This window comes from Lutra lutra, chromosome 13, assembly GCF_902655055.1.
Source record: "Lutra lutra chromosome 13, mLutLut1.2, whole genome shotgun sequence".
Classification (NCBI taxonomy): domain Eukaryota; kingdom Metazoa; phylum Chordata; class Mammalia; order Carnivora; family Mustelidae; genus Lutra; species Lutra lutra.
In genome coordinates this window covers 59,790,055-59,804,069 of record NC_062290.1, presented here as the reverse complement: position 1 = coordinate 59,804,069, position 14,015 = coordinate 59,790,055, and the positions used below count along the sequence as shown (strand labels likewise).

The window sequence follows — 14,015 nt, the reverse complement described above, 5'->3', positions numbered from 1 at the left end:
AGACTCACTTTTTCTTTTTCCTCCAACAATACATGACTTCTGAAGATCTATGCAGTGCATCTCTATACAATTTTCCAAGAGTCCACTTTGTCCACATGAGCAAATTTTGTAACAACCAACTTCCCCAGCAGATGATGGCACCTGGATTAGTGTCCCTTGACGGACGATGAAATCAGAGGCTTCTCCTAATTTGCAACCTGTACAAACAAAAATAAGCTGAGAGAGATGGTATTGTGCCATGACACTGTTATGACATTAGATATATTTTACATTGGTCTCATAGGTATTGTGTGGCTACTAAAGATTATGTAATAGAACTTTCACTAAGTCAAAGAAGTGGTCTGGTTCACTGACTGAAATATACCCTCTCAAATGGAAAATTCCATGTTCCGTAAGATGGTGGTGATTATGGACCTATTCCCCAGAGTTAGCTATAGTTCAGAATAAAAATGCTGTAAGATATGTATTTTTTTAATTGCTTTGGGCTTATCAAGGATATTTTAAAAAATCATAGATATTTAAAAAATGGACTATGGAAACTTCTTGGTCAGGAAAACTTTTAGGGATAGAATATACGGATATCATAAATTCAAGAAAAGCTGAATACTTGATTGGGCTTAAGGAAAATCCATTCATTTCCAATTTTAACAAAATTTATATTGACTGATATATTCTGGTATTATACACATATTATAGATGATCCTTTGAGACATCATGCTTATTTAATTTAATCTTATATCCCTTATTACTTCAAGATATTTTAAAATGGTGATTTTAACAGGACAAAGAAACAATTTCAATTGGGAAAAAAATAAAAGGAAGCAAAACGTTGCCCACTGTACCCTAAAGGGATGCAGAAAGAAAGACTATCAAAATTCAATGGGATAAGCATTTCTTATTCAAGAGGCTTCCTGAATTAAAAAAAAAAATTAGTGGGGTGCCTGGGTGGCTCAGTGGGTTAAGCCTCTGCCTTCAGCTCAGGTCATGATCTCAGAGTCGTGGGACTGAGCCCTGCATCAGGCTCTCTGCTTGGCGGGGAGTCTGCTTCCCTCCCTCTCTCTGCCTGCCTCTGCCTACTTATGATCTCTCTCTCTGTCAAGTAAATAAATAAAATCTTTAAAAAATAAAATATTTTTAGAAATAAAATAAAATTTAAAAAATTAGTTGTAAAATTACACGTATCTTTTTTAAAAAAAGATATTTATTTATTTATTTATTTATTTAGAGCTTACTCCAAAGAGTATCCCTATACAGAAACACCAGTAGCACAAATCCATACCCACTCCACAACCACACCCATCTACCTCTTACCTTGAACACAAGAGTATGGAAGACAGGGATCTCCAGACGGACACCCCTTCCGGTTAACCTCACAGAGCTCATTAGCAGGGCAAGGATTTGGGTTACAGGGATGAGTGACCTCTTCTACAATGTTACCCAAAGTACTTGGCCCTGAAAAACCAAACACAGATCAGTTTAACCAACCCAAAAAGGTAACAGAGGTCTGTAAATTGTCCAAATTAATTATGGCTAGAATAAATGAGAGCTCATGAGCAGAAAGCAAGGCCTGATTCCAGGAAACTATTAAAACACACAGATTCTCTGATAATTTATGAATTTAGCATAAACATATATACATTTATTCACCTGTTTATTTACTGGGTACTTATGATACGCTGGAAAAAGTTCTGAGCACTGGAGATACAGTAGTGAACAAAACTGACAAATCCTTAATGTAGAATTTATATTCTATTTGGGAAAGAGACAATAAACAGACTGGGGATATGTGTGTGTCTGTGTGTCTCTGTGTGTAAAAATAAAAAAGTCACCTAATGATAAGTAATAAGTAGTATAAAGGAATGGAAAGTGACAAGTATACATTGGGTAGAGTGGTCAAATAGGTGCTTATGCCTAAGAGAAATAACTTGGCACATTTTACTATAAACGACAATAATTCACTATGGTACGATGGATCCTGTACCTTGATTATATTTGTCATCTTATAAAATAATGACCATGGAAGAGTCTCACTTTATATTAAGCATATATGATATTTAAAGAGAGTACTAAAATTCAAACAAAAACATTTTTTTAAACTTTTTTCCTTCTACACTGCTTTAATAGAGTCTAGGCTTTTGAATACATTAGCTTTGCTCACTTGATTTTAGGCCAGACTCACACTGTAGGGTTAAGAAAGGTATAAGAGTTCTTAGAGTTCATCTCGTTAGCCTTTCTGAGGCAGAAAGAGGTGATCTGTCCAAAGTCACAGAGGTCTATACTCTAGTCTAATGCTCTTTTTTTTGTTTGTTATATTGATCATAAAAGCTGAGGGACATAGTTTGTTGGCCTTAAGAAAATGTGGCTGATATTACTAGCTGCACATCTAGCATCCACTCTTCTCTTTCTGCTTACTAATAATAGTGTGACAATGGGTCCATAGCTAAAATGATCATCTTTCTCAGTTTCCCTTACAGGTAGGGTGGTTTTCCCTTACACTAAGATATAAGACTTCTAGGAGCCATGTCATGAGAATAAAGTACCTGAAGTAACCTTGATGATGGAAGTGAAACACTAAGGAGAATGCAGAAAGCAAAAAGAGGCTGGACTCTGGATGGTGGAACCACTCTAACAGCCCTGGACTATTTATTTCTGGGCTTCCCTTTACCTTTACCTATTGTTCTGTTTATTTGCAGTAGAACTTAGTCATATGCAACACAGAACAAAGCAAGCAGGAGCTGAATTCAAGGTTTGCCTTTCCAGCCAGCCTGGGGCACTAACGCCCTCTGGTGGCATCCTAGACACTTGCACTACCGCTACTACAATACATGGTGTGTGTGAGTTCTCATTATCCTTCTGGTTTCCACCACGCAAGGTCACCTCCTGCTGAGAAACTCAGCTCCAGGATCCCTCAAGGAGATACCGACTAATTCTTCTAGCTCTTTGCCTAGCTCTTGGCAGGAGTATTTTGGCAGAGATAAAAGTTCCATTTTCACATACTAACTCAGACCGTCAATTTCTTACTCCCTATTTGGTAGATCTGTCCAAACCAATGCCTGGCTCAGGCCCACTAATGTTTTAATTACAAAAAGCTGAAGATGCCCCGGGGGGAAATTCCACTTCCTGGTCAAATCATGGCAAGGGGACAGCAATGATATGGAGCTATTATCTAGGATGCTTGCCCCAGATTCACTGCTTACAATTCCTGATTGACAATAGTTCATCATTTCCTCAGACTGATAAGATAGTCACTTGGGCTTATATGTTTTAAGATGACAATTCTTTCCAGGGCCAAAAAGGCCAAGCAAATAAGAGTCTGCAGTTGACATAGAATCATTAAACCACACATTCGCAACAGATAGATGTTCATCCAAAGCAAACATGAAGGGCAGAGATGGAAGGCAGAAATACTTGAAATCTTAAAAAACGAAGTACTTACTGAGGTATGTTTCTAAAGGTATACAATTCTCTAGGTCATCTGTAGGTGACAGAAGCTCACAAATACTTTCAGCTGTGTGGTCTTCAGGGAATTTGTTCTGGTCCCCACATTTCTTCAGAATCTCTACACAGTCTGATCTTAAGAAGAAAAATACACACAAATTTAGGGTTCAAGGAACCTCCTCATATTGTCTAGTCAGTATCAATCCTGTTTCTGAAGCCTTCCAGAAGGTGAGTTTTCATAACAATATTTTACAATTGTCAGAGTAATGGCAAAAAACCCCAGGAGTCATAGACTACCTCAGGTTGCAGAGTAGTAAGTAATGTATTACACTAGCAAAGCATCCCTTTCTCTTACCTGAGATCCAAGGGCTTGCTCAAATTTTATGCTCATACTGTTACCACCATCAGTGTGGCTTGTCCTGGTCTTCGAAAGGAAATTAAACTAGACCAGTCTGATCTGCTCTTTGCAAAATCATACATCTTTTCTTTCAGCATCTTATACTTACTTGCTTCTTACTCCCTCCCTCCCCCTCTCTTTTTAAATATATTTTTTTCTTAAAGATTTTATTTATTTGACAAAGAGAGAACAGTGAGAGAGGGAACACAAGCAGGGGGAGTGAGAGAGGGAGAAGCAGGCTTCCCACTGAGCAGGGAGCCCAATGCAGGGCTCGATCCCAGGACCCCGGAATCACAACCTGAGCCGAAGGTAGACACTTAACGACTGAGCCACCCAGGCCCCCTTTAAACATCTTTTTGTTATCAATGTTAAGGGGATTGGCCCATAACACCTAGAAAGTACACTACTTTAAAATTTCTCAGTCTTAAAAGGGATTTGACTCCTTTTCTATAAGTTCTTATGCTAAGAGTCAATAAATTTCCCACTGGTTGCCTCTTGTCACCCAACTTACCCCCTATCTTTCCCCTTATTCAAGTCATTACCAAGTCATGCCACAGAATATATCTGGACCCTGTTTAAGGTTGAAATGATCTGCAATCAGTCATCAAGTGCCCAGTGGCATCAAGACACACACCAACAGCTTAGGGGCTGGATAGTAACCTGGTTTTTAGAAAAGCTTTTTGAAAAAATAGATGTTGAAGATCAGCTGGCATAGATACTACATGGGTAATGCTTCTGGTTTCACCCAAGATAGCAGCTTTCATCTTTATTTTATCCTAGATCTCCTAAGCAAACCATTCACAAAATGCTCACTAGAAATAGGCCCTAATGACTATATTCACTAACTCCCTCACTCACTAAACAGTATGGAACACCTACTGTGTGTCAGAATTTTGCTAATCCCTGATGAAGAGAAAAAGAGAAAAGAGGAGACAAGAAAAAGAAGTCATAAAGTATAAACTCAAGGAGAGCAAAGTCTAACAGACTATAAGTACACAAATTAAAATATAAAAATGGAATTATTGAAGGCACTTGACAAATATTTCTGAAACTAAATTCCATAAGAGAAGTTCAGATGAAGGTCTACAGAAGTTTGTAGGAAGGATAAATTACTATTAGCTGGAGAGAGCTGGGAAGATTCCATGGGAATGACTGGCATTTGAGAGAGGCTAAGAAAGACAGGAGTGGGCAAATGGAGATGGAAGAGTGTTTCAAGCAGAGAAGGAAAAAGTGAGAGAGCATTTGACATGTGGGGAGGATGGGCAAAGGGAAGTGGTGGGAGAGAAAACTCTAAAGATAGGTTGCGGTTCAGACCATCATCTGAAACAAGACTGGAGAGTCATTAAGAGGGAAGAAACTTACTTGCAAATAATACTTCCCCGGGATTTACTATGACAAGGTTTAATCTGCAGTGAACAAGCGACTGCTTTCCACATTTCTGGCTGGCACTTCTTAATGTCAAGAACAGGTATGTTGATAAATGGCATCTTTATGCTTCCTTTCTCCCACAGCTTCATGTCATTCATAGCTCCTTGATCTGACTGAGCATTACAACTCCTGAAAAGTTCTGTTGGTCTGAAAAGAAAAACATCCAGAAAGAATCAAGAGGAAATAATTTTCTAGAGAGAAGTAATAGTTAAGATCCTGACATATATACATAATGCAGTAGGAAAATCTGATCTTCTTAAAGAAAGTACATATAACGCATCAAAGGATATCAGCTTTGAATATATGGGGGCTATTTTGATGTCATCTTTGGTGAAAGACCCTTGAAAGTTTTTTGCCCATTTTTTAAAAATTGGGTTGACTTTTTTTTTTTTTTTTAAAGATTTTATTTATTGGGCGCCTGGGTGGCTCAGTTGGTTGAGTGACTACCTTCGGCTCAGGTCATGATCCTGGAGTCCCAGGATCAAGTCCCGCATCGGGCTCCCTGCCCGGCAGGGAGTCTGCTTCTCCTGCTGACCTCTCTCCACTCATGCTCTCTCTCATTTCTGTTTCTCTCTCTCAAATAAATAAATAAAATCCTTAAAAAATATTTTATTCATTTATTTGACAGAGAAAGAGCGCAAGCAGGGGGAATGGCAGGCAGAGGGTGAGGGAGAAGCAAGCTCCCTGCTAAGCAAAGAGTCCAATGTGGGGCTCGATCCCAGGACTCTGGGATTGTGACCTGAGCCAAAGGCAGATGCTTAACCAGCTAAGCCACCCAAGTGCCCCAAGGGTTGTTTGATTTTTTATTATGAGGTTATAAGAGTTATTTATATATTTTGGTTATAAGCCCTTTGTCAAATGTGTGTGTGACTATAAGTGTGCACATGTGATACACTGAATATTTTCTCTCAAACTGTGGCCTGCTTTTTCAAATCTTAAATGGTGTCTTTTGGTGAATAAATGTTTACTGTTGAATCCTAACTCATTATTGTTTTCTTTTATAATTAGCGCATTTTGTCTCCTGTCTACAAAATTTTTATCTATACCAAGTTTATCAAGATATTCTCCTATATTTTCTTCTAGAAGCTTTATATTTTCAGCTTTTGTTTTGTTTTGTTCTATGACCCATCTTAAATTAATTAAGAATTAATTAATTAATTTTATTGACTTATTTATTGAGAGAGAGAACAGGTAGGAGGTGGAGAGGGAGAGAGAATAACAAACAGACTCCGTGATGAGCATGTAACCCGACATGGTTCCATGTACCCTGGGATCATGACACTTAGCCCACTGAGACACCCTAGGTTCCTCTAATTTGTGTTGCTTTATAACGAGTCTTAAAATCAGGTACTCTGGGATGCCCGGGTGGCTCAGTGGGTTCAAGCCTCTGCCTTCGGCTCAGGTCATGATCCCAGAGTCCTGGGATCGAGCCCCACATCAGGCTCTCTGCTCAGCAGTGAGTCTGCTTCTCCTTCTCTCTCTGCCTGCCTCTCTGCCTACTTGTGACCTCTATCAAATAAATAAGTAAAATCTTTAAAAAAAAAAATCAGATACTCTAAGTTCTCCAAATTTTTTTTTTTTTTTATTATTTTAGCTGGGGCTCCTGGGTAGCTCAGTGGGTTAAAGCCTCTGCCTTCAGCTCAGGTCATGGTCTCAGGGTCCTGGGATCGAGCCCTGCATCAGGCTCTCTGCTCAGCAGAGAGCCTGCTTCCCCCACCCTCCCACCTGCCTACTTGTGATCTGTCAAATAAATAAATAAATAAATAAATAAATATCTTTAAAAAAAATTATTTTAGCTATCCTAGGTCCTTTGTATTTTCATTTGAATTTCAGAATTAGTCTGGCAATTTCTTTTTTTTTTTTTTATTTTAATTTTGGCAATTTCAATCTTAAAAAGCCCGTTGGGATTTTGATTGGGATTGTACTGAATCTAGAGATTAGTTTCAGGAGAATTAACATCTAACAATATTGAGTCCTCTAATCCATTAACAGGGTACCTCTCTCTGTTTATTCACTGTCTTTAATTTTTCTCTGCGAAGTTTTCTGGTTCTCAATATACAGATTTTGCACCTCTTTTGTTAAATTTACCCTAAGTATCTCATGTTTTTTGATGTAATTTTGTAAATTTCTATTTTTAAAATAAATTTCATTTTCCCATTGTTTGCTAACATACAGAATTACAGTTGGCTTTTCTACGTTAACCTTGTAGACTGTCACTTTGTTAAATTTAAGGATTTACAGGGAGTTTTGTTTGCAGATTTGGGCGCAACTCCTTTTGTGGTTCCCACCTTTCTGGGGTTTTCTACTCCTACATCTAGCCACCCTGGCAGCCTTAAACTCTGATCTCTAGCTCCTCAGCCCAAGATGGCTGCTTTTTGCTTGAATTTTTCAGGCCATGTGAGAGGGCTAAGGGTGCTCATGAAGGAAAAACTGGATAAATGTGGCCCTCATGCAGCACGGTTTCTATGTTTCATGAGATACAGCTCGGTCACTCTCTACCACCTCCAAAACAATACTTTTTCATATTTTGTACAAAGTTCATAATTGGTACTTGCAGAAGTATTAGTTTGATACAAACTACTCCACTATCCCCCGAAGCCAGACTATAAGTCCAAGCTTAACTTCAAACATTTCATAGGTTTCAATTTACTCAATCTCTAAACCAGGTCCTTACTGGCTAATACTCTATCACCAGCTGTAAAGATATCTCAGTTTTCTTTTTTTTTTAAGATTATTTATTTATTTGACAGATAGAGATTGCAAGTAGGCAGACAGGCAGGCGGGAGAGGAGGAAGCAGGCTCCATGCTGAGCAGAGAACCCGATGTGGGGCTCGATCCCAGAACCCTGGGATCATGACTGGAGCCGAAGGCAGAGGCTTTAACCCACTGAGCCACCTAGGCGCCCCGAGATATCTCAGTTTTCTTACTCAAAATAATATTCTGAATACCTTTTTAAAGAAATATTCTGAATACTTTTAAAAGAATAGGATTTATGTCCTTTGGAACTTCTGTCTGGCCCAACTGAATGATACTTTCCCTCTTTGCCCCCTTGATCTCCGGACTGTAGCTCACAAAACCAGCCCCCTCTTGCTTAGAAACTGTGTCTCTGCCTTCTCTGACACGGTGTTCTCTATGCCTCTGGATGCCTTTTTGTTTTCTTCACTGTTTGTTCAGGCACTCAGTTTTGGGCCGTAATTTTTCTGACCATACTTGATACCTCAAGAAAATACAAAGAAGACCATATTTTTGTATGAAATAGGGAACTGAGTGGGACTTCCAGACTGGTTGAAGTAAACTGTTCAAAAGAGGGCATTTGATGGCCAAATTGTTTACAGTGATTTATTCTGCAATGTATTGTTTCCACTGGTTGTGTAATAGAAGGAAGAGGGGAAGAATGGTAGACTGAGGCAGAAAAGGTTCTTTGAATTCTAGAGGCTTTAAGTATCACTAGTCTAGAAGGAACTTTTTTATGGTGCTTCCTTTCCCAGAGGTGATTTACTGGATAGATTATAGCATTTAAAGATGAAATCAGAAAAAAAATACTACTTCCTTTTAACTTAGCATCAGAGTAAAAATCAGAGTAAAGTGGTCTTTTCACTTATTTAAGCAAAACATAATGATAAAATACTTCCATTCTATGTATAATAGTTTACTCCTACCTGTTGTTAAAATTTGTACAGTAAGTAAGATTTCTACAGCCCAACTGGCAAGGTTCCCGAACATCTGCTAAACAGGTCAACATGGACACTTCCACTGGATTATATTCACAAAAACGATCAAATTCTTGCCAACTCTGTGTATTGCCCCAACTCATGCTATAAAGTTTAGTGCACAGTTCTCTGAAACAAAGGCACAAATGTAGAAACACAGATGAGCCAAATGAATAAATAATTTGATTTGCATAAAACTCAAAATCTATGAACTATACTGCAGAATATAAATAAAAAAAACTTACTAAAACCAAAAGACTCAAATTTATCTCCTAGAATTTAGAGCCATAAACAGTGAACTTTTCCATGAAAATCTTCGCCTTGTTTTGTCATCTATTTCTTTCCATTTTCCCGTCATTGCTACAAAGCTCAGTGCTAAAGGTAATGTTTAATTACAGTATTTGTACATCCTTATTCTTGGCACAGTTATTTCTCCTATATTTCTGATCTCTGTCTTACCTTTACATAAAGTAAGGTAAGGCATATGGTTTTGCCTCCACAAAGATAGATTCCCTTATATTTATATTTCAATCACAGGAGATAAAACTGTGACATGGTCCTCAGATTTAAGAAGGCTTACAGGGACACCTGAGTGGCTCAGTTGGTTAAGCAGCTGCCTTCGGCTCAGGTCATGATCCCAGCGTCCTGGGATCGAGTCCCACATCGGGCTCCTTGCTCAGCAGGAAGCCTGCTTCTCCCTCTGCCTGCCACTCTGTCTGCCTGTGCTCACTCTCTCTGACAAAAAAAATAAAAATAATAAAAAAAAATATTTAAGAAGGCATACAGACTTAGGGTTCATTAGTTTCTCCCTGAAAAGTTATCCCAAAGCCACTTACATTCTTAAAGATAGGCCAAGGTAGTCTACATGTAAAAGCTTATGAATTCCAAGGCTTCTATATACTATTGTAGTTCATATATGACAATCTTATTTGCAGTACTCAATGATTACAAAGCAACTTGCATATGACTAAAATAGTATCAGTACCATTTCCAAACTGATTTCATATTAGTTTAATTTTTAAAATTTATAAAAGTAATAAAAAGGTTAAAAAATACATGTAATATAAAATATAATACTCCCAAAATATGCAAAGTCACACATAAAAATTCTCCATTCCTGCCACATTTTATTTGACTTTCATAACTAACCCTATTAGGAGGATGTTTTTACTTTTATAATTTTGCTCATTCACTCTGCTGATGTTTACTGAGTGTCTATTTTGTGTTAGACCCTATTCAAGGCACTGGATATATCACAGTAAATAGGGGAGATAAAGTCCCTGCTCTCCATGGAGCTTATCCATCTTTGAGATGAGGAAGGTGCAATTGAGTTAAATTTTGTACCTTGAGCTGGAAACCAGTCCTTTCTCTAGTCCTTAACTTTCTCTATGACCTTCAACAGACTGTTCAATAACATCTCAGAATTAGTTTTCTATATATATGCAGGAATTATACAAACCAACACCAATCATAAGATGGAAATAAACCAAAAAACCCTACATCAAGGTAAGGTAGGGCAAAGTGTTTCTTAGTGAAGTTCTTCTAGACGACATAGCAATTCCGATCTCCAGTGACTTTAGGGCATAAATACTTTTAAGGACATTCAAAGAATTACTCAGCATCCCTCCCATAAATACATTTAATTCCCATTAGCAATCAAATTCCCTTAATTACTGGACCAATTTAACTTCTCTTTAAGTTCTTCTGTTAATTTTCTTCGGATATCTTCCAGTTTTTTTAAATATCTTTGGTATTTGAGGAGTTATTCTAGGCAAAATTTTTGCTAAAGTTCCATTCAGTTTTAGGAAAAACTGTTTCACTCATGGTAGGTGATATTCTGAAATTTCTAGTAATTTCTAGTAATACGTGGTCCATTTTCATCTAAAATACCCCTAATAAAGTAAACTTCTAGTTCACCTGTGTTCTACCATGACCTTAGTTACCTCCATTTATTCTTGTTTCTAGATTGTTTCTTCTGTCTTATATTTGTGTAATTTTTCCCTAAGTGTATCATCCAAATGAATGCCAATACACTGCTATCTAACTTTGGGTTTAAGTGCCAACCCAGATCATTCACCAATATATACAAAAGGTCAGTTACTGTTCAAAGTTTCATAATTTAACAAAGAGAATGTCCTTTAGAGGTCACATCAAAACATCTTCTAAACTGTAAGCTTACCTAATGATAGCCTTGAGGGTAGAATCCATGTTTCATCATCTTTAAATATTCATTGCCCTGCCAATGTTAATCCTCTATACCCCAAAATACAGTTCTTTTTAGCAATGTTCAAAAATAATGTCTTACATACACATGACACTCAATAAATATTTGCTGGATAAAAAAGATTTTACATCTTCTAAACTCTTAAGTCTACATAATGCAAAAACATAATGTACATTTGCTAGACTTAAAATCACTAAGTAAAATGCTATTTTCTACTAGTTTTAATAAAGGAAAATGAGATACTGACCTACATGTTGAAGTGTTTGCTTTAGAACAACAATGCAATTTAGCTCCATCGAGGCCCGTAGAGGGAGGAGGGTGTAGAGTGACTCCAGGGTGAACAGACTGCGAGCTTTCAAGAAAACACTGCCAAAGAGGATCCTGAGGTAAAGGCTGGGTCTTACAACCCTCGATGAGGCCATCAACAATCTCCATCTCCGTTTTCTTAGACATCAGAATTCTCTTGCAGGCGTTTTGGCAAGCATGGTCCTCAGCTCTGTCACAGCAATATAAACCTACATTTTCAGAATATATGTGGCTTAATTAGCTGATTTTATGTCATGCACTACTCAGAACAGAAGAACATGGTGGTATCCCGGAAACACTACTACTCAGTCATATGTCAGTATCCACAGTACACAGGGTCTACCAAATTCTCTCTCCATTATTTGCAGTCTAACAAATAACTGAAGAGCTAATAGACAAGGTATCTATTACCAGAATTTACCATTGTCTCCAATCATGGGATCTTTAGCACCAATACTACACAAATGAAAGGTCATCTCATCCTACACCTAGGAAGTCCTGACATGCAAAGTATCTTATGTTCCTGGAAAAGGTATTACAGATCAAACTGGAATTATTTCATGCTAGAAACAACTGCCTAAAAGGGACTGTGTTCTTGACAGAATGACAGAGATGACCAATTTCAATAGCAAAATCCACAAAAACCATATTCCGTCACATTCTGGGATATAAAGCTTTCATGTATCTGTGCAAGTTAACTAAGTTGTAATTTATTTTTTTAAGATTTTTAATTTATTCATTTTAGAGAGAAAGAAAGAGGACTCGAGCAACATAACAAGTAGAGGGGAGGGTCAGAGGGAAAGGGAGAAGGAGACTCCCTGATGATCAGGGTGCCCACTGTGGGACTCAATCCTAGGTGCCTGGGATCATGACCTGAGCCTAAGGAGAAGCTTTAACCTACTGAGCCACCCAGGCCCCCCTAAGCTGTATTTAAATAATACAATAGCAAATTCTGACATCAGGTTGCTTCTGCCTTTAAAATGAATGAAGTTGCATCTGCCTTTAAAATGAATGAAGTTTGGGGTGCCTGGGTGGTGCCGTCAGTTAAGCATCAGACTCTTTGTTTTGGCCTAGGTAGGGATCTCGGGGTTGGGAGATTGAGTCTGCACTGCACTCAGTAGGGAGTCTGCTTAAGATTCTCTTTCCCTCTCCCTCTGGCCCTTCCCCCCATGCACACGCACCCTCTCTGTAAAATAAATAAATCTTAAAAAAAAAAAAATGAATAGGGATGCCTGGGTGGCTCAGTGATTAAGTATCTGCTTTCAGCTCAGGTCATGATCCTGGGGATCTGGGATCAAGTCGCACATCCGGCTCACTGCCCAGTGAGGAGTCTGTTTCTCCTTCTGCCTGCTGCTCCCCCTGCTTGTGCTCACTCACACTCTCGCTTTCTTTCTCTGACAAATAAATAAATAAAATCTTTAAAATAAAAAAAATGAATAAAGGTTATCTGTGGCAAATGCTTCATCCTCTTATTTTCATCATATAGCCACACCACAAAATATTATAAGCATTAGAGTTCTGCTTCAGGTGCTGGACAAACAGGGCGCATATCACTGCCTCTGAGTTTACAAAAACAAGTCATTCAGTATCCCAGGGTAAACAAAATTTTGGCATTTGGCTTATAAATCTTGTGTTTTGTCAGTTTGGTTAATTAGTCAATTGCTTAAAGTTTGTCCACTTTTAAATGAAGAAAATGGATTATAGGATATACAAAGCTGAGACTTTGAAGATCCCATAAGGTACAGGTTCATTAGGAGGTCCCGATTTTCCAAAGTATCAGGATCTCTTTTCATTTTTATGATGGTTTTATTGTAAAAGTAATAACTGTTCATTATAAAAATTCAAAAATAAAAACATAAAATGAAATATGTATATAATTAAAAATGTATTATACTCTACAGTTAGTTCTGCAACTTGACTATCTTCCTTACTATATCTTGGACTTCTTTTTCCATAAACATGCTTTTTTCTTTATGTTGGTTATGAAGTATTGTTATTATACAGATATATAACTTATTTCATCAACTTTAATCAATACCCTATTGATGGGTATTTGGGTTATTTCTAATTTTTCTCCATTACCATCAGTGTGGTAGCAAACATCCTTTACATGTGTGTGTATAGTTTTGCAAACTTATGAATCTTCATGAAGGATAAATTCTGAGAAATGGAATTGCTAGATTAAAAGGTTTGAAATTCTCATGGTCATAACCCAACTTCCTTTCAAAATATCCATACCAATGAATTCTCTCATCCCCAGAACAAAGAGTGTCTGCTTCCTCATACCCTTGACAGCTCTACCTTTCTTGGTACCTTTCAGCTGTGATAATAATGTGCAATCTGCCAAATGAAAACACCAAAGGAAGTCTGGTGTTTCCCAAATGACTGAGACTGCAGATATCTACAAGAATTTACTTCCTTTTTTTAAGTAGGCGCCACACCCAGCCAGCATGGAGCCCACTGGGATGCGTGAACTCACCATCCTGAGATCAAGACCTGAGCTGAGATCAAG

At 37.8% G+C, this 14,015-nt stretch overlaps 1 protein-coding gene across 1 annotated transcript in view; it reads right to left on the bottom strand.

Annotated features, from left to right (window-relative positions):
* Positions 1 to 14,015, bottom strand: part of RECK (reversion inducing cysteine rich protein with kazal motifs) — a 77,496-nt gene that overhangs the window by 24,386 nt on the left and 39,095 nt on the right. The window contains exons 9-14 of the mRNA XM_047700720.1: positions 11,445 to 11,712; positions 8,923 to 9,102; positions 5,198 to 5,410; positions 3,437 to 3,573; positions 1,312 to 1,452; positions 9 to 197 (exon numbers count right to left, since the gene is read on the bottom strand). Of these exons, the coding sequence (XP_047556676.1) occupies positions 9 to 197; positions 1,312 to 1,452; positions 3,437 to 3,573; positions 5,198 to 5,410; positions 8,923 to 9,102; positions 11,445 to 11,712 (1,128 nt within the window). The remainder of the gene's footprint in view (positions 1 to 8; positions 198 to 1,311; positions 1,453 to 3,436; positions 3,574 to 5,197; positions 5,411 to 8,922; positions 9,103 to 11,444; positions 11,713 to 14,015) is intronic.